This window comes from Crassostrea angulata, chromosome 10 (assembly GCF_025612915.1).
Source record: "Crassostrea angulata isolate pt1a10 chromosome 10, ASM2561291v2, whole genome shotgun sequence".
NCBI lineage: Eukaryota > Metazoa > Mollusca > Bivalvia > Ostreida > Ostreidae > Magallana > Magallana angulata.
Window position 1 is genome coordinate 30,316,151 of NC_069120.1, and position 21,001 is coordinate 30,337,151.

General features: G+C 33.5%; 2 protein-coding genes across 7 annotated transcripts; one reads left to right on the top strand and one right to left on the bottom strand.

Annotated features, from left to right (window-relative positions):
• Positions 1-141: 141 nt before the first annotated feature.
• Positions 142-3,588, top strand: LOC128165687 (nucleoredoxin-like protein 2). Of its 3 annotated transcripts, none has more exons than XM_052830461.1 (3): positions 142-334; positions 430-1,097; positions 1,391-3,588. In XM_052830461.1, exons 2-3 carry the CDS (start codon positions 676-678, stop codon positions 1,614-1,616), a joined length of 648 nt encoding a protein of 215 aa, XP_052686421.1. In that variant the 5' UTR covers positions 142-334; positions 430-675; the 3' UTR covers positions 1,617-3,588. The 3 variants fall into 3 exon arrangements, with proteins under 3 accessions (XP_052686421.1, XP_052686420.1, XP_052686422.1); XM_052830462.1 differs by having other exon boundaries at positions 165-212; XM_052830460.1 differs by having other exon boundaries at positions 142-1,097.
• On the bottom strand, positions 2,738-20,642 carry LOC128165689 (glutathione peroxidase-like). 4 transcript variants are annotated; one of them, XM_052830465.1, is made up of 6 exons: positions 20,511-20,642; positions 11,797-11,891; positions 9,405-9,552; positions 5,063-5,211; positions 4,448-4,532; positions 2,738-3,999 (listed from the first exon to the last, which is right to left on the bottom strand). In XM_052830465.1, exons 1-6 carry the CDS (start codon positions 20,598-20,600, stop codon positions 3,967-3,969), a joined length of 600 nt encoding a protein of 199 aa, XP_052686425.1. In that variant the 5' UTR covers positions 20,601-20,642; the 3' UTR covers positions 2,738-3,966. The 4 variants fall into 4 exon arrangements, with proteins under 4 accessions (XP_052686425.1, XP_052686427.1, XP_052686426.1 ...); XM_052830467.1 differs by lacking the exon at positions 20,511-20,642 and adding an exon at positions 20,284-20,407; XM_052830466.1 differs by lacking the exon at positions 20,511-20,642 and adding an exon at positions 12,160-12,300.
• Positions 20,643-21,001: the final 359 nt, after the last annotated feature.

The following is a 21,001-nucleotide window of genomic DNA, read 5'->3' on the forward strand; positions in this document are numbered from 1 at the left end:
TTTAAAGACCCGAAAATTCGTCACATTGAGAATTCGGATATATAAGAATATTTATTACAATGAATGAATAGCCTGATAATTTTTTAAAAAAATGTTTGCTTTGCCTGTATGGAAATGTGCACACAAATCGAAGACTTTTAGACCGACCTAACAAAATACGACGCGCCCTAAGTAAACATTGAAATAAACCGTGTCGTTGATAATCAAACAAGGTACGAATGTTTTTGCAGTGGTTAGAAGAAAATATGTAATCTAGCGTTCCATTAGATGAATAACATTTTGAAATGGGCTTAGAATAGCCATGACAATGTTTGCGCTTTTATCCAGTTTCACGGTGCGTTCTCGATGCCCATAGCTAGCCTTGTTCCGATTCGTTGAGCTTGTATATACACGGTACACATTTACTTCTTTACATTTTTTTTGGTTTAGGTGGCATGTGAATTCAGGCAAATCTGAATAGCCGGAAGGGACTAAAGGCTTTGTATTCTTAACTGCTACAAATACATTTGATGGTAATCGAAACACAATCATAGGTCGCAATCTTTCAGTTTCCTTCAAATCGTAAGGACATCGTTCAAAAGACAACTATTCTCAATTTAACAGTTTGTTCCCCTGTTGACAAATGAGATGAGAGTTTGCCCAGTTTTTAAGTAAGTCTCACAGCTAACCAGGAACATGGAGGAAAAAGAAGGGACAAATATATTTCAGGAACTATTGAAAGACAAGTCCTTTATAACAAAAGAGTATTACATTGAACCAGAACCAAAGGAAGATAAACCTGAGGATTTCAATTATGTTCTGGAAAAGGATCGTGCCAGTAAAGTGGTGGTCGAGGAACCAGTTCGAGGCCTCGTGGATGCACTACCATCTATAGAAAACACAGTGGTTGGGCTATTCTTCTCTGCTGGCTGGTGTGCCCCTTGTCATGAGTTTGTCCCATTGATCAGGGACCTCTATGAAGAACTGCAAATGAAACGGTGTCCTTTCCAAATTGTGTTTATCAGTTTTGACAAATCTGAGGAAAAGATGAAAGAGTATTTCATGGACTACCATGGAGAATGGTTAGCTCTTCCATTTCATGACAAGGCTCTCAGAGAGTAAGTAAAAAGTATTTTTTCTGGCCTTCATTTGTAGGAGAATTGCAATTATCACCGGTCTGCTAGAATTGATAATTTTCAACAGAAGTGAGAATAATAAGAAAATGCAAACATGTTTTAATCAGGCATGTTATTAAAACCATTTTCAGGAGTCCGACTTCCCAGTTCCGATAATTAAGCTGCACGAAATTAGTTGAATATATATTAATCAATTCATGTTAGTATATTTCCTGATAAAATATGAAACCAATTTCAAATATAGCTGATGACTTTGTATTTCTTTCCATGTGTAGATCTTTTCGGACAACATATGATGTCAATTCCCTTCCCAAATTAATAGTGGTGAAAGACTCAGGGGAGATAATCACAAAAACAGGAAGGAAAGAAGTCCAAGACAGGGGCTTCATTGGTTATAGAAACTGGAGAGAAGCTGCAAATTTAAAAGAGGGTGGGAAACTTCATTCCAGCGCCATCATCAAAAGTAATCGGACACTAGATCCTAAAGACAGTGATGCTTGAGGAACCTTGGCTTCCATTGATTTTGATATCAATAATGCTGGAGTAATGCTGAATTCCTCATTGCTCTCTGTGTTGTGCTACATACTAGTACCTGTGCATGCTAGAAGTTCCCTGTTTGGTTATTCGGTTGTCAAATGATGCAAAGTAACAGATTTTAGATTACTATTTAGTTATAGGGCTAACAGTTGTCTCAGGGCAAAATTCAGGGTATATATATAGTTATTGACTATACATGTGTCAGAAAAGTTATTTGTACTTTTCTAAAATATTAATGTGTAATTCATGCAGTGCAATAATCAGCTACCTGTAATTAAAACAGAATTTTTTTGTGACTTAACTAGTTGTTTTTAAAAAAATCCACTTCCATTTCGATCCTGCTTACTGACTATTTTATTTACCAATCCATCTCTGTCAGAACTTCTTGCCAAAATAATCTTTTAAAATATACAAGGACACGAGAGCACTGTAGAATGTGGAATGTGAAAGGGGGAAGGGAGGATAGGGGGTGTTGATATTGAATACTGTTATAGAAAAAAGTTATCCGATGTATTAGTTGTTCTATTTGTCTGAAACAGTTCTCCATTGTGCTATATCACAAGAACTACTACGTTCACATTTATGAATTTTGAAATCTGAAAGACTTGAGCTTCCATAGAATAGCTAGTATGTATATAGGCTTATTCGGTACTTTTTATAATTATAGAACTGCTGAGGATAATAAAATTATATTTGCTATCAATGATCAATTCATTTTCTAACCAATATACTCTCTATTTTCATAAGCTTATTACAATTAATATATTTAAACAATGGACAGGCATTATACTGATTGAGATGCCACATCTTGTTTTATAAAACCAATTACACACAGATTTTTATGCCTAGCTTCTATGCAAGTTTCAAGGAAAATGTTTGTGTACATTTATGTTTGAGACATTTTTTACAAATTTGCCTGTTCTTCCATATTTGTAAATGTTCATACTAGTACAAGATTAAAATCTTGCCTATTTTTTATTTACATGATAGATTGAGGTTATAATAAAAACAAATCCCAATATTGTACAGGTGATATTACGTTGTACTCCAATTTTAAGACTTGAAGAAAAATTCATACGAAGATGCAAATTTCTGATTTTATTGATATGTTCTGTCTACAACACATAAAAAATATACAATGATAGCATTAAAAGGGGTACTACAGATTCTTGTGTTTGATTCAATACTGATACTTAGGCTACAGATGCCAATGCTGAACCAAGGTTTAATGCTACTAAAATTATGCTCTTCTCAGTTGGAAACATTCAGGATTTTTATGGTGGAAAAAAAAATCAATACATGTTGTAACTCATTTGACAGCAAGCCACTTTGCAAAATGTGTATTAACATAGAGCTTAATAAGTAAACCATAAATGGAAGGCAAAGACCATTGGACAATTGTTGAGTGAGATAGACACATGTGGCCAAGTTGCAATTCAACACGTACATCATGTTTACTGCAAGATATTCTGAATTTTATGAACACTGTAGGAAGACCAGAGGCCTGTTCAACAGCGCGAGTGCTCGCGAGCGCTCGCCAAAATTCCCTATACCCGCAACACAAATTTTGGCGAGCGATTGCGAGCGCTCGCTCTGTTGAACACACATCAGGAACTTGGATATCAATAAAGATACTCGTTAAACATGAAAATTCTCAACATAACTTCTATCCAAGAAAAAAGGAATTATTTTTAACCATCATAATTACATACATCTTTAATGTAATTACAAACATACTAACAAATCTTGATAGTAGTCTGAATAAATAATTGGAGGGGTGATCGGTAACCACACAAAAAAAGTTATCTTAGGTTTTAGAATTTGCACAACCGGGCTAAAATGGAAAATGTTTTATATGCATAGTGATGCACCTAAATACTTGAAGCACCAAAATCAGCAAAACAAAACAAATCAATTTTGAAGCAAAACTTAAAAAGAAGATACAGATCATACAATATACATGTAACTTAAAAATATCCAGATTACACTCATTTATAACATTAAAAAGTAATTACATGTACATGTCATTTTCACTCTGCTATACAATAACCAGAAAGGAGGTCAAAACTGTAGTGCAATGTGTAGAAAAATTTCTCCACATCAGGTCAAAACTTTCCATGACACGCAAGACAAAGAAACTGCACGAAATAAGCATCAGGCTGCCTCCACCAATCAAATGGTTTAAGAGATTGCCTTCATACAGTCTTCGAATCACGGATTGATTGGCCCTCGGACAAGTTCTCCTACAGACTGCTACACAAGGTCTCTAGAATTTTGAGCTCACTTTCTCAGAGGATGGAACTTTGTTGCACCGTCACCAATACTGTGAAAAGTCTTTCTCAATGCTCTGAAAAACAAGAGAGAGGTGTAAAAGGAATTGTAATGATTTTTTTGAGTTTGAAATAGTTGAAAGATTATGAAACATTAATTCATTTATAAAGCCTCTCACTGTATTCATGTATTCATAAAAAGTAACTTTTTATGAAAAGTTTGTTGACAGAACTGACCTTGAAACATACTTTGAACTATTGACTTTCATAAAATTGTACATGATTTTAATGCAATGCAATGTACCTTTCCCTTTTTAATATTAAATAAATTAACCCTGTACCAGTCACAGGATCCTGACTTTAGAAAAATATTTCCTTTCATAGGAAGATAAATTCCTGTTCCATGATAATAATTATTATAGTACAGGAAATTATTTTAAACAAGAAAAAAACATTTTAACATCAAGTGCCAGTGACACTAGCAGTACAACTTTCATAGCATGTGCATGTAGTTGGTGTACTTACGAAGGGTTCAGTATTGGGTGCATATCTTTTCACTGGCTTCCCTTCTTTGTTTACAAGAAACTTTGTAAAATTCCATTTGATGAAGCTAAAGGAAAAAAAAACAAGATTAACTCTTCTTACTCCTTTTTTGGATTACTTGTACTGGCATTACAAATTTATTTATTATTTATAAGACTATAGAACACCCCCTGCCAACAGTAGATCCCTTTGACCTTTAGAAAATCTCTCTCTCTCTCTCTCTCTCTCTCTCTCTAAAAACTTGCTTATCATTATGATCTCTTTAAGAGATGATTTTTTTTAAACCCTGGCAGTAATAGATTTAAATCAACCAAAAAATGTGAAACATAGGTAGATCCAACAAAACCAGTAAATTATCTTTTTTATCTTTCTTTTGAAAAAAAAATATTAATTTAAATGCTATAAAATCGTTAATTTTCAACTGCTGATAACTATAACGCATTAAAAATTCTAAAAAAAAAAATCAATGCCTCAGGTATAAATATTACTGTGGTAAAAATATAGAACTTTAATAAATAACATGCATACTTTATGATAAAGATGTTTAAAAGCTTGAAGTTTTATCCTTTATTACATGACCCATTATAAAATACTCACTCTCCTAGTGTGCCCCCTTGCTTGGCCTTCAGATACTTGTACAGCGGGTGGGCGTTATTCCCATTGACATCAATTTTGCTAAACATATCAAATTTAACACCATATCTTTCATTAACAAATTTCTTTATTTCCTCTTCTGACCCAGGCTCCTTAAAAGATAATTGAAAACAAAAATCTAATTACCAGTAGCAACTTATAGAACTCAAATGACTTGTAAGTGTAAGAAACTGTGCAAGCCTTTTCCATTCTGTTAGTAAAATTAGACACAGGTACCAGTGTGGACATTAAACAGTACATGAACTTAATAGTCAGCATAAATAAATATCTCCTTCTAAAATACTACTTTATACACAATTTTCCAAACTTGATTAAAAGCAAAGTGTATAGAATTGAGTACACTGGCCTTGCATAAGAGATACAACTACAACAAGAAATATGTTGAAGGGCGTGAATGCCCCACCTAATGGTGCTTTTGTATTGCGGCTAACACAAACAATAGGCTTCTTTGTACAGGACTGAAAATGTGCACATGAATGGAAAATGTTGGGAAAAAAGGAATTATTTTGCATGAAAATTTGTATGAGCACGTGGTGAAATGAATATCTTGAACAAATGAATGAATTTATATGAGAGTAAGGTAAATTCAAATCAAGAATTTGAATAGTAAAGTAAAGATCATAAGCAATGTCAAAGTTAGAAAACTTTAACATATGATCTTACAATGTATAAAATATGTTTCCTTTTTCACGATGAAAACGTTTTTAAAAAGTGTCGTGGAAACTAAGCCAAACAGTGAAGACATAAAGTAAGTCAAGGCCAAAGGGAAGGTCAAGATTAAAAGGCTTAATGAACATGGTCTTTGCAACTTAGCTAAATACAAAATAAGGAACAGGAAAGTCAGTCGTATAACTTTAAGAGGCCAGGGTCAACAATTGGGACATAGTTAAACTGTCCTGTACCAGATATGTCAAAGTTTGATGAAAAATCTGAAGCTGAGCTTAATGCAAGTGTAATGGACACACTATATACCCTGACCATATAAAGTTCTTGTCAGGTCACTCACAGAAATTTTAGGGGACTACTTGATTCTTACTATGAGTGCCAACTAGTGTAATGTGTTGGGCTCTATCAATTTCTGACATAGTAAGATAGTTATAGTTGAATGCTAGCTTGTCAGAATGTCTACAGTTCTCAAAACAGGAGCAGTATTTGATTGCATATGAATAAGCAACACCCAGTTCTCAAACTCTAAAAAACAGGATGTGTCAAACAAAATATGACATAACTAGATTTGCTTTATAAAATGAAGATTTTTAGTTATTTTTTTCAGGCTGTTATGATATGGAATCTTACTTCATGACTGATGCCTGATGCTTTTTTGATGCTCTTCAAGATAGTCTGATAGACCAACAAAAAACAAGAGGCCCATGGGCCACATCGCTCACCTGAGGAACAATAGGTATGATAAAGTCAGCTTAATGGAGTCATAATACAAACAATCTGGACAATGTACAATAATACATGTAGATCCTGTATAAATAAAATCCATTTTCCCCCTTGGAACTCGGATAGCCCTGATTGCTGCCATTATTTACAAGAGCAGACTTTAATCACCGCTCCTGCACATATATAGGGACTCAACGTTATGCAGGCAGGAATGACCGCACACCTACGCAACTGAACAAGTACCAACTTTAACGCAAGCAGGGATGACCACACACTTGGCCAACAGCTCAACCTAACGCAAGCAGGGAGTACCGCACACTTGCGCTAGAAAGGCCAGAACACCAGCAGGGATGACCTTACACTAGTGCTCCGCCGCAACCACTACCAATACAAGCAGGACTGGTATGACCGTACACTTGTATTAATGCGATACAGGGCAGGAACAACCGCACACTCTGTAGGTTAGAAAACACGAAGATTAGATAGAGCAGGGATGTCCACACACTCAATCTATCCATACCTGTTCAAGGTTAAACCCAAACAGTCGCTCTACGAAAAGCAATAAACACTATCCCTATATATGTGCCGGCCTAAAATAATTCATAGTATCTAAAAATTGGAAATCAAAAATAAACAAACTAATCCGGCCTAACCCAAAACTACTGATGCAGAACAACTTATATACATTGAATATTTATTATTGTATAAAAATAATCATCACAATAATTGGTTAACAGTGGATGCATTAATTAAAAATAATCAAGAATTAATAAATCAAGGGCAATAACTCAATACAGTAATACAAATAGATTCTAATGAAAAAATAGCTGCCTGCTTCAATTTTATAGTCATATCACATGTTGAGTATTGCAGTTCTCAAAAAGATCCTTTACAATTTTTGATATATGGGATATTTAGCTACATCAAACTCTGAACCTTCTTGTGAGGCTGAAGAATTGTCCTGGAGCCAAAGTCTTAACAATTATAAAGAATCATCTTGCTGATTAGTTTCTGAGAAGATTTTTAAAGATTTACTCTGTATATTCCTATGTAAAACTTTAACATCCCCCCCCCCAATGTGGCCTCACCCTACCCCCAGGGATCATGATTTTCACAACTTTGAATCTACACTACCTGAGGATGCTTCCACACAAGTTTCAGCTTTCCTGGCTGTTTAGTTTCTGAGTAGAAGATTTTTAAAGATTTACTCTATATATTCCTATGTAAAACTTCGACCCCCGATTGTGCCCCACCCTACCCCCAGGGGTCATGATTTTCACAACTTTGAATCTACACTGCCTGCGGATGCTTCCACACAAGTTTCAGCTTTCCTGGCTGTTTAGTTTCTGAGAAGAAGATTTTTAAAGATTTACTCTATATATTCCTATGTAAAACTTCGACCCCCCATTGTGGCCCTACCCTACCCCCGGGGGTCATGATTTTCACAACTTTGAATCTACACTACCTGAGGATGCTTCCACACAAGTTTCAGCTTTCCTGGCTGTTTAGTTTCTGAGTAGAAGATTTTTAAAGATTTACTCTATATATTCCTATGTAAAACTTCGACCCCCGATTGTGCCCCACCCTACCCCCAGGGATCATGATTTTCATAACTTTGAATCTACACTGCCTGAGGATGCTTCCACAAAAGTTTCAGTTTCCCTGGCTGATTAGTTTCTGAGAAGAAGATTTTTAAAGATTTACTCTATATATTTCTATGTAAAATGTTAACACCCCCCCCCCCCCAATATGGCCTCACCCTACCCCCAGGGATCATGATTTTCACAACTTTGAATCTACACTACCTGAGGATGCTTCCACACAAGTTTCAGCTTTCCTGGCTGATTAGTTTCTGAGAAGAAGATTTTTAAAGATTTACTCTATGTATTCCTTTGTGAAAATTCGACCCCCCATTGTGGCCCCACCCTACCCCCGGGGGTCATGATTTTCACAACTTTTAATCTACACTACCTGAGGATGCTTCCACACAAGTTTCAGCTTTCCTGGCTGTTTAGTTTCTGAGAAGAAGATTTTTAAAGATTTACTCTATATATTCCTATGTTAAACTTCAACCCCCCATTGTGGCCCCACCCTACCCCCGGGGATCATGAATTTCACAACTTTGAATCTACACTTCCTGAGGATGCTTCCACACAAGTTTCAGCTTTCCTGGCTGTTTAGTTTCTGAGAAGAAGATTTTTAAAGATTTACTCTATATATTCCTATGTAAAACTTCGACCCCCCATTGTGGCCCCACCCTACCCCTGAGGGTCATGAATTTCACAACTTTTAATCTACACTACCTGAGGATGCTTCCACACAAGTTTCAGCTTTCCTGGCTTTCTGGTTCTTGAGAAGAAGATTTTTGAAAATTTCTCGAAATTTTTCATTAATTTCTAATTATCTCCCCTTGAAAACGAGTGTGGCCCTTAATTTTCACAACTTTGAATCCCCTTTGCCTAAGAATGATTTGTGCCAAGTTTGGTTGAAATTGGCCCAGTAGTTCTTGAGAAGATGTTGAAAATGTGAAAAGTTTACGGACAGACAGACAGACGGACGACAGACAAAATGTGATCAGAATAGCTCACTTGAGCTTTCAGCTCAGGTGAGCTAAAAAGGGCTTTAGAACAAGTAAAATGCAGTTCATGAAAGGACTTGGAGAAGTTTTTAACATATTAATCTGATTGGAACAATGTGTCCCTTAAGATGTAGGGAGTGTTGTATCAAGTTGAAGTATAATCACTTAAGATGATTTCAATCTGAACTCTAGGGAGAAAGAAAACTGGGGCCAAACTCTGCTGGAATACCTTTAACAATGTTTAAAATTAGTTCTCAAATACCCTTCTCTCGCAATCTCAGTCTCAATGGTATTGAATCTATGGACAAGCTTGCTCACCTGACTTCCAAACTGATTACAGGGAAATCCAAGGATCCTGAGCCCCTTCTCCTCAGCATACTTTTCGTGCAGTTTCTGTAGCTGAGTGTAGTTCTTGTCAGTGAAGCCTCATTTAGAGGCCACATTGACAATGAGAACTACTTGATTCCTGTAAACAATAAAACATTGAACATCAATGCATGGTATTAGGTAGGTAGCTGAACTGGGTTAATACTGCGGTATACCTGGGACCAGTATTCATACACTATAAATATCAACAACAAAAAGGTACTAGCAGTAAACTGCTCAATTTAGACAACAATATACTGTGGAGTCATTAAGTTTAGTTGCCTGTGGGCATCAGTTTTCATATATTCAGTGAAAAAAATCAAAGTTTCAAGGAAACATAAATTCATGGTCAATGATCCTATCAATACAATATGGTATATCATTATATTGGTATATATATGCACTTCAATGAACGATTGAGGATCAACCCAACAACATAATTCATGAAAATTCAACACATATCTGTATTATATATAATTATTGATGAAACCATAGTACATCATATATCGACTACACAAAAAGTGTAAACTTTGAAAAAAGTTGAAATCTTTATTATCTTTTAAACCATCATATAATGTAGCTGCAATGATGTAATTCTCTGGATTTTTGGTTTCTTTTTAGTTTTTTTTTCAGATAGGGAGGGGGGAATGTTTTTCCAGAAAACATCAGATGAACAACCAGAGGCCCATGGGCTACATCGCTCACCTTGGGCAACAGTTTGCGAGTCGGTCCGACAGATCAACTGTTGCCCTCTACCCCAGTCAACAACTGTTTTGTTATACCCCTTCTATTCAATAATACGTTTACGCGGAATGTGACGTCACCGGTCAACAGTCTTTTTTAACAGTCGATTTTAACAGTTCCAATCTAACAGTTCCAGTCCAACAGTCAAAATGCTGGACTTTTTTCATATAGAGTTATATAGTAACTGTTTTACAGGGGTATAACAATTGATGTTATAAAATCTGCTTTATGGAGTCATATACATAATATCTGGATAATGTAGTTCTGTATAAAAAAGGTTCCAAACTTTTTTGGGTTTCTAAGACGAAGATTTTATTCTCTATATTCCTATGTATAAATTGCCCCCCCCCCCCCATTGTGGCCCTCCATGTCCCCAGGGATCTTGATTTGAAAAAATCATAATCTATCATACCTGAGGATGCTTCCACAAAAGTTGAGTTTATCTGGCCGATCTATTTCTAAGAAGAAGATTTTTAAAAAATTTTTTAAAGATTTTTTCTATATATTCCTATGAACCCCCCATTGTGCCCCCCCCCAACCCCCGGGGATCATGATTTGAACAAACTTGAATCTACCATACCAGAGGATGGATGCTTCAACACAAGTTTCACCATTTCTGGTCAAATGGTTTTTCGAGAAATTTTTTTTTGAAAAATACCAACAAATTTTTAATACTTTTTCATTATCTCACCCTTTAAAGAAGGTGTGGCCCTTTACTTTAACAAACTTGAATCCCTTTTACCAAATGATGCTTTGTGCCAGATTTGGTTGAAATTGGCTTATTAGTTAAAAATGTAAAAAGTTTAAAGACAGACAGATGAACACTGTACAAAAAGTGATCAAAAAAGCTCACTAATATAGCTTTCAGCTAAAAAATCAGAAAGAGCTACATTTTTGCAATTAATATACATCTACATATTAGAATCAATTTTTACATTGAGCATTTGAACACAAATTTTTCAGAAACATGAGAATGCAAAATAAATCTATGAATTACAACAGGGAAGTAATAAATATGCTAATCAATGGAAGAGCTTGACTTTAAAGCAATTCATATAACCAATGACATGTAACTACGATATCTATATAGGTAAAAACTGTGCATAAGATATCTATAAATAGAAATAAGTGAACAGAGTAGATTTCAACAGAGTAACAATTACATGATGCCTTGAAAATTGCATACATTTAGATGCACGATCACATAACAACCATCTTATACTTGATAATAAGCTACCTTTGTAGATATACTATATATAATACCATTGCTCGTGTTTAGTTTTTCCAACAAACTACCCTAGTAGGTACATTGATTCAATACTTTGTATCCCAGTAATCATTAGGGAAAACACTGAGAAAAACAAAATCGAACATATCTAAAGTTCTTCTTGGGAAGAAGCTGTTCATTTTATTTTTTAATTCAATTTTTCAATTGATTTTAATCAACATGCTGCATGTTCATGGAAAAGCTTAAAACTTAACAAAATTTGTCACAGATCTTAAACATGAATAATACATACACATGAACTACAATGCAGAACTGTCATCATGCATTGTACAATTTGTTTTCAGATTAAAAACAAAACAAAACTTTAAATACCTGTACTTTTCTAGGGACACTTCATTTCCGTCAATGTCTTTCACAGAAAAATCATAAATGGACTCTGCTGACTTCCATTCTTCCTTTGATTTAGCCTGTAAATCAGAAAACAAAAGCTTTCTAAGTGAACTCCTTGATTGGTAAAACTTGAAATGAAGTTTAACTTCACAGGCAAAAATTGTGTTCCACCACGTCTTAATTGCCAACATATCGTCTGTGTGAATAACTGTTGCCTTGAATAAGCTAGATACAACTTCTTTTCTAGGAAATAAACAAATGATTACCATTTAAGATTAACACTTTGTAAAGGCACAATGCATTACCAAAAATAGAGTACACATTGATGCCTTTAAGTTTATATACCTGTATAGAGGACATACAACTGCTTTCTGTTTGAGAACACATTGTCACATTGGCCTGATCACCTGATGGTGTGTGCAAGTTAAACATCCATGAAGGGAATAGAGTGTTTTACTGTCCTAATGACACAGTCATGTGCCCTGTGTGTCGACATGATCATTACTTCAATGATACATCCTTACATCCTAGTAACTGACTTTTCCGGATACATGTACATTACATGTTCAAAACATGATGTGTATGTACAATGATAAAAATACCGGTAGATACGGACCTAAAACTAAAAATCATTAATTCATACTTAAATGAAAGTCTTGTGATCTTTGTTATTTTACTTTCATTTCAGTAGACAGTGAATCTACAAATGTATGAATATTAAAAGAGTTTTCTTATTCAGGTCAATATTAATTTAAGTTTCTGGTGAAGGGTTTAATATGCATTTGTTTTAATACTTTCAAGTACATGTAATATACTAGTACTTAAGGCAATTCCACACCCACAATGTGGAGAGTCCTGGAAAAACCTTGACTCAAACAGAAACTATAGCTGAATGTTCCAGCTTTTTTTCCTTATTTTTTAAGTATTCATTAAATGGGATTCTAACAGTTCAATTAACATTCTGAGCATAATTTGATTCCCTTGATTTGAAGCAAAAATTAAAAAGAGGTAAATATTTCTATGTACAGGAACGTATACCTGTTACAAAATTCTTTGCTTTAATTATCCTTGCTTTTATTTAATAAAAACTCACATTTTCAAACTTTAACAAGCTGAGTTTTATTGAACAAGGCATTCATCTTAGTAGGCTGGGCTACATTTATTTACATGCTTTATAATTGGAACTGACATGAGGAGTAGCAGCTGCAGGATAATCTTGGTAGACACTTGCAACAGACTGATATTTGGACTGACGTCTTCGACAAAGGCATAGTCTTAGTCCCTACTGAAACCAAGCTGTTCCTCTATTGAGATCATATCTGCAGACTACATGGTTCTTTGAGCAACATTTTAAGATCAAATAAATAAGCAGCAAAAAATAAAAGAAACAAGAGGTAAAGTTTTAACTACCAGAGCGAGTTAGCCTGTTATAAAATGCTTTGCTCTATCTATGCTGTTTTTCATTTTTTTTAAATAAAAATTTACATTTCAGACTTTAACTAGTTGAGTTTTATTGCACGAGGCATTCATCTTTGTAGGGAAGGGCTATATTAATTAACAATTTTCACGCTATATACCGGTAATTTGAACTGACATGAGGAATAGCAGCTGAGGATAATCTTGGTAGAGATTTGAATTGGGATGTTTTGGACTGATATCTTCACCAAAGACATTAGTCTCAGTCCATATTGAAGCCAATTAAGCCCATTCTCTACCGAAATTATAGCTGTGAACTTCACTCTTCTTTGAGCCACATTCTAAGATCAAATGGGGATATGAGGGAATACTGGTACAATATTGTACTTCTAATCAATGAATACAGTTATTAAAATCAAGATTAAATTCAAAGACAAAGGTAAAAGTTATTTTCATGTCTAGCCCATTTGTCTCTCTCAATGATTATGGCATTAATTTGATTTAATTTGTAAAATATTTTCGATAAACTACGTCTTAACTGTCAATTACTTTAAAGTGCACAATCAATGAGGATTAGCAGTTTTTGTTTCTTTTTCTAATATTCAAACTTAAATTATCATTTAAAAACTAAGTCTATAATTTGCCCCAAAACATGAAAAAAATGTTCACTTGATAAAAATTTTCCTATTTGAACATCAGATTTTCATATTTTGGTTAATTGAGTCATATGTTGCATCCTCAATGAAAATGAAAAAAAATATGGGAGGGCCTACATAATTGTGCAAGCACTGTAGTTCCAAGAGGGCAAAAACGTGCAGAAAACTGTTTTTTATCTGTTTTATGGGCTCTGGAGGCAGTGAATTCATAACATTAATCGGAAAGATCATCTTATTAGATATAGATACGAAGAAATCTGCTATCATGCTCCATCATCATATTTTGTTAATTTGAAACCAGTTTAAGTTGGATCATAATCATTAAGCATTAATTGGTAACAGTTTTTTCACTATAAGCTCACAATCAAAATTTGCTTGTAGTACATGTATTATGTATCAATACAAGCAGACACTCTTTTTTTTTACAGAAAATAGCCTAGATTTATAAAACCTTCTAATTTGGTAATGCATTACCAAAGTTAGGCAATTTAACATTCACCAACTGATTGAATTATTATTTTGTAACCTAAATATTATACAGTAAGTATTGTAACCATTGAGGGAGTCAATCTAATTAAAATTAGACGTTCTGAATCCGCTACCGCTTCTCAATTTTAATTAGATTGTGAGGGAGTCAGCAACATTCCAGTTCCCCAAGAGCAGTTCTCCCCGAGACAATTTAATCCTGGTTGAGGGGAACTGGAATCTTGCTGACTCCCTCAATATATACTTTAACTGTTTAAGTATTTCAATACAAACAATAATATTATAAATCAGAAAAAAGTAAAATATTATAACACGAACTTTTGTTTACTTTTTGTTGTTTGCTAATGTAAACTGGTTTCCAGACTACTTAATTAACTAGTTTCTATCTAATAATGAATATTGATTACTATTATAAGGCCAACATAAATTAATAGTGTGTTTCCCATTCCAGTTTGAAAAAAAAGGGTAGGTAGGTAAAGAAAACATTTTATTTTATTTAAACATTTTATTTTTTTTTACTTCAACAGCAATAAACAAGTTGGAAAAGATGAGTTTATTTTTTTCTGTTAAAAGGCAATGATGCATTGTTTTTTACCGTTGTCATCAAGTTTTAACCCCCTGGTGATGACACCTTTCGAATTGTTATTGCCAACAATGTGCTTGCCAAGCACGATGCCCTTTTCCACAAGAAATCGCTGTCAAAATAAATCTTTAAATTGGTGCAGAGAATGTGTTTTCTCAAACACGGAAGTGACTAAGATTGGAATTTCTAAAAGTAAAACCGGAATCGTTGATATCCGGATTAATATATCGACGATAAAATGTTTAGGGTCAGGGCATAATTTTAGGGTCGGTCGGGGAACCGGAAACACACTATTAATTTATCTACGCCTAATAGTACAGTCAAACTTTGTTATCTTGAACTCTCGAGAAGAATTTTAAACATTTTCCTATATATTTCTCTGTTTAAGTTTTAACCCCTCTTCGTGCCCCAGTATAAGTCCGGTGATCACAGCTTTATAAATTTAGAATCTACATTATTTAAGGATGCTTGAGTAGTAATCTCACAAACTGAAGAATGGTAGTTTTCCAGAGGAAGATTTTTAAACATTTTTCCTTTATATTTCAGTCTATGTTAAACTTTGAAGCCCTTCTGGGACCCCAGTATTATATTGAGGGTCACCGCTTTTATAATTTAGAATTTTCACTATTTAATGATGCTTACGTAGTAATCTGACAAACTGAAGCATTGTAGTTCTCTGGAAACAGATTTTTACACACTTTCCCCATATACTTCTATGTTTCACTTTGAACCCCTTCTGGGGCCCCAGTGTTGGCTTGAGGGTCACGGCTTTTACAATTTAGAATCTCCGCTATTTGAAGATCCTTGCATAGTAATCTCATAAACTGTTACATTGTAGTTCTCGAGAAGATTTTTAAATATTTTTCCTATATAAATGTATTCTATGTTAAACTTTGAACCCCTCTTGGGCCCCTATTTTGGTCCAGGGGTCACAATTTTTACAATTTATAATCTTTACTATATAAAAAGCTCTTGTGTAAATATTGGCATTTCTGGTGCAGTGGTTTTGGAGAAGGTTTTTAAACATTTTTCCTACATATTCCTATGTTAAACCCCGCCTGGGGCTCCAATTTTGGTCCAGGGGTCACGATTTTTTTAACTTAAAATCTTCACTATATATACAAGCTTATATTGGCATTTCTGGTGAAGTGGTTCTTGAGAAGAAGATTTTTGAAGACACACACACTATACACACTGTTTTGCAATTATCTCCTAGTCCTTTATTTTAAAGGGGCATGGTCACGATTTTGGTCAAATTCAATTTTACTGTTTTTATTATTTACAATGCTTTAGGAATGTATTTCTAATGATCATGTTAAATTTTAGAGTCAGACGTAGAGTTTTGAGCCAGATCCAAGGCTCACAATTCTTTGTCATGTAAACAAGGTTCGTGTCCTGTTTTTGTTAATGTAGGTTCAATATACCAGTAAAAAATCTTTTTCAAGCTGATTGTCTATCTTCTTTTTCATTTTAAGCATAAATAAACAGTTTCTAATGTTTAACACAATCATTTCAGATCTAAAACTGGAATTTTCACTACAACATTCAAAATGTAAACAAAAGCTTTGTTTACATAGCAAAGAATTGTAAGCTCTGTAACTCACTTATAACTCAACGGATGATACTCAAATTTTAGTTGCCTATTAAAAATGTCTTACTGAAGGATTGTAAACATTAAAATCGGACAAATAGTGTTTGACCAAAATTGCAACCATGCCCCTTTAATAATCTATAATCATCTTCCCATAAGGATGCTTTGTACCTAGTTTGGTTAAATTTGGCCCAGTGGTTTTAGAGAAAAAGTCAAAAATTTGAAAAGTTTACAGACGGATGGACAATGAGCGATCAGAAAAGCTCACTTGAACCTTCGGTTCAGGTGAGCTAAAAATGAATAGAAGGTTGGCCTTAGTACAATAGACAATAATTTTTATATGTATAAGAAGAAATTAAGCATGGACAAGACTTGTTCACATATCATGTGACATTGTTATTCACCAAAATCTCACCAGCTGAGGTAGCTACAGGTCTGTAGCTCCCAGTCTAAAAAAAAATGCAGTATGACGACCTGGGAGACACAGTTCCTTGCATGATAAAAAGTTGCAATTTACAGAACCACTTCGCACATAAATTTGCAAAACCACATCAAACTGTCTGTCAGTGAATGAGACTATGAACCACTCCAAGCATTCTCCCCCTGGATTCCTAGACAACATTACAGTGTACTGAATGGGTTATCAGTTTGAAGGAAAAAAATACGACAGGAAAAATGCAGCTTTGAGCTCACAGAAATCTTGACAAGAAAATAATTTCACTTATACAATGTATATCTGTGTCTGTTACATGTATTAAGTAAACACTGGGTGATAACTAAGAGGATTTTTCACATCTCAATAATTGTGATTGTGATGTTATAAAATATAGGACTTTTCACATCTCAATAATTGTAATGTTATAAAATATATAAAGAGAAAAGAGTAAAGCCTTGCTATATAGAATGATTCATCAGAAATTGAGAGAATGCCTATGGTAGGTGTAACTCAGAAACAATTATGTAAGAGGTATAATACCTCAATGGTTGCAAAAAGATGAGAGGACAGAATATCGAGGAAATTGGCTAAGCTTACCGCTAAGTTTAGCAATTCAAGGCATGGGTGATCCACCTTACCAGAGAGATGGACTCTATTCGATGTTCAGTAATTATCGTAAGTACATGTAAATATACATGACACATTTAATAGATGTTATGCATTAAATAATAATATGAACCTCTCTGGTTCTCAGGTTATGATGTTTTATTCACTGATTGCAATTATATGTGAAAAAAATATCATTAATTCACTGGGAGAGTCCACATTAATTGTTTTATCCTAAAGTCAAGAAGTTAATTACATATCAAAGACGATAGACATATGGTAAGTGTTACATATCTTAAATTAGGTTAAGACGGCATTCCCAACATCACCACATCCATTTCTTTGAATCTACACAGTTACTTAATGTCATAATCACGCTAGTGATAAGGTTTGTGATATTATCAGACTTCAAACTAAAAACACACAGTTCGATTTAAATAAAATTTGTAATTATATAGACCACCAGTAACTCATACACCAGATGGGGCATGATAAATGTCAAGTGATCAATTCATGGTATTCAGGAATCAAATTAAGTTAAATAATGCTGGTACAATATCAGTTCAGAGTAATTATCAGGCTGGATTTTTAGAAAGACATACTTATTTTAAACTAATATTTCAAAATGAATCTAGCTACAAATATCTTGTTTACCTAATTGTATCTAGAAGTTTTCATGCATGTAGCAAGATCAGAGCACTATAAAAAAAGTGCTAAATGAATATATTACAAATTGAGAAATAATTTTATTAATTTGAATCCTGGAATTAAAACTAATATACATGTAGTTGACTCCACCATTAAACCAATTCTTTTGCATAACACAGATGAGTCCGTGCAAGCAATTTATTTACTAAAAGATTCCTAAAATGCAAAAAGTTAGAAATAAAAGACTATTTAAATATTTTCCTTGTGAAACAATACACTGTAAATATAATTTTGGTGTTCACAGGAAAAAGTACAATTTTTGCAGTAATTTGTCTGAATTAGCAAAGTTCCCCCTGGGTAATGATATTGTCAGATTGTTAGAGATGGTTTAGATTTGAGAATCTGTCCACAGAATTTCCTGGTATTAAGGATGCTTATGAATGTAATAAAACTCTTTTTGTAACAATTAAGCAAGAACTCACGGTTTTCATTTAAACAAAAATTAAGCTATACTGATGACTTTCAATATTGAAGACTTCAAGACGAGGAAATTCTTAATTTTTGGGCAAATTTATAAATGATATACCGGTAACATGTTATATTAGACACACACTTTTTATACATTGCATTCCTTTTAACTGAAATGGTACAATATTGTTGGAATGAACAATGTCATTTACTATAATTGTTATACTTCAATAATTGTTATACTATTGATTGGCATATCTTTCCCTTGTAATTGTAATATTTCATATTTGTCACCGTCTTGGGGTCTAAATTAGAAATACTACTGTAAATGTTCTATTTATGGCACACCAAATTCACAAAAATGAGCTAAACATGGTTTCAAATTTGATGACTTAGGTTTAATGACTGGTAACTTTAGTTTACAAATTGTAAACTATAGTTAATGATTCCCTAAGTATAGTTTTCATCTGTAAAACTATATTTAACAATTGTAAACTATAGTTTACAAATGATAATCTAAGTTTATCTGTCTGCACATGCAAATAACATTAAAAATAGATTTTGCTGATATATATATAGATTCACATCTGTTACGGTAACTATAATTCACATTTGTTAACTTTAGTTAGGAGTTGTTAATCATTATAGATTCACAAAAGTGAAACTTTATCAAATAAATTATGTTTTGCTATGGCAAATTGTTGTTTTCAGTGTTAATCATAGTTTTACACTTCTGAAACATAGATGATCATGTTAACTATGACTTATAGATGTGAAATATACATTAACAGCACATTAAACAAAGTCTTACAGATTTATCAACTATTAATTATTATAATAATAGTTTACTGACGCTAAACTATAGTTATCTATAGATTACAAACTGAAAACTAGAGTTAACGATTTGTCAACTACTAGTACTCCGTTAACGTTAGTTTTCATCTGCAAAAACATATCTAAGAGTTTAAAAATGATAATCTAAGTTTATCTGTCTGCAATTAATATTGAAGATAGATTTTGCTGTTAAATATAGATTCATATCTACAAACTATATTTACTTTTGCTAACTATAGTTTAGAATTATTAATTATAGTTTAAAAATCATGAATCTATATTTATCAGATAAACTATGTTTTGCAATCACAAATTGTTTTCAGTGTTAATTAGAGTTTTACATTTCTGAAATATAACGTTAGATTGCGTTAAAAGATGTGAAATATAGATTGACATCGACGTGAAACTGTATTGTTTACATTTATCGACTGTGATACTATGATTAGCCCATTTTTATGAATTTAGTATGTCATGTCTATTCTGTTCTGTTATTCAGACATCTGAATCCAAAACGGACCTAATGAAAAAAAAAACATAAGAAAAAACCCTCAAATATTACGGATTCAAAAAAAAAAAAATTAACATTCTTACAATTGTCCCGAAAACCTACATGCTGCACGACAAGTGTTATGCAATCATTGCATAAAGGGCATTTCATCAAGGTGTAGCTCTGCATATTTATCAGACGAATAAAATTGATTGACATAACACGGTTATATTTGCGCATTAGAACAAAAATTGTTACCTGCACAGACGGAACATGCCCCATGCCTATTGCGCTTTCCAACAAAACTTTGTTATGATGCCAACGCAAGTTATATTTATATCAAAAAAACGGAGGCGGATCACAAATCTATTCTAATTTTTTATAAAAAATAAAAGAATGATGTAACGGTAACTTATGTTTAATATGTAAAACTTCATGAGGTTCTTGTGCCAATATGTCAAAAATTAGAAACCATATTGACTTACCATAACTTGCACCAGAGATGATAGCACACCCGGCTTAGCCCAACAAGATACCTTTGAACCCACTTCTCTTATCCACAGGAAATTGTGCATAGCATCGTAAATATTCAGTATGGGCCTTGGGTAAAATTAGTCCTGCGTGATTAAAAAAATAATTAAGATAGGGAATTTTTTTTCTTTTCTTTTCTTCTACAGCAAAGAATATACAATAATAATATCTGTGATAAAAATGAGGAAGAGGGAAGATAAATTTTGGTTCCATAAAATGATTTGTTCACGGTACCTTATGTAGCTGGATAAAAGAGAGATAACTCTTACTGAACGTTGCATTTAATGTATGTTAGAATACTGAATAGAACATATTTTATTGACTATGGTATTAACCAGAGAGATAAATAACTCCGTATAAACAATGGTAAATTATCAAAAGGATTGGACACAAGTATCTCTCGATAACTAAATGATTCATATTTTTAATCCCCTGATTGCCAAAT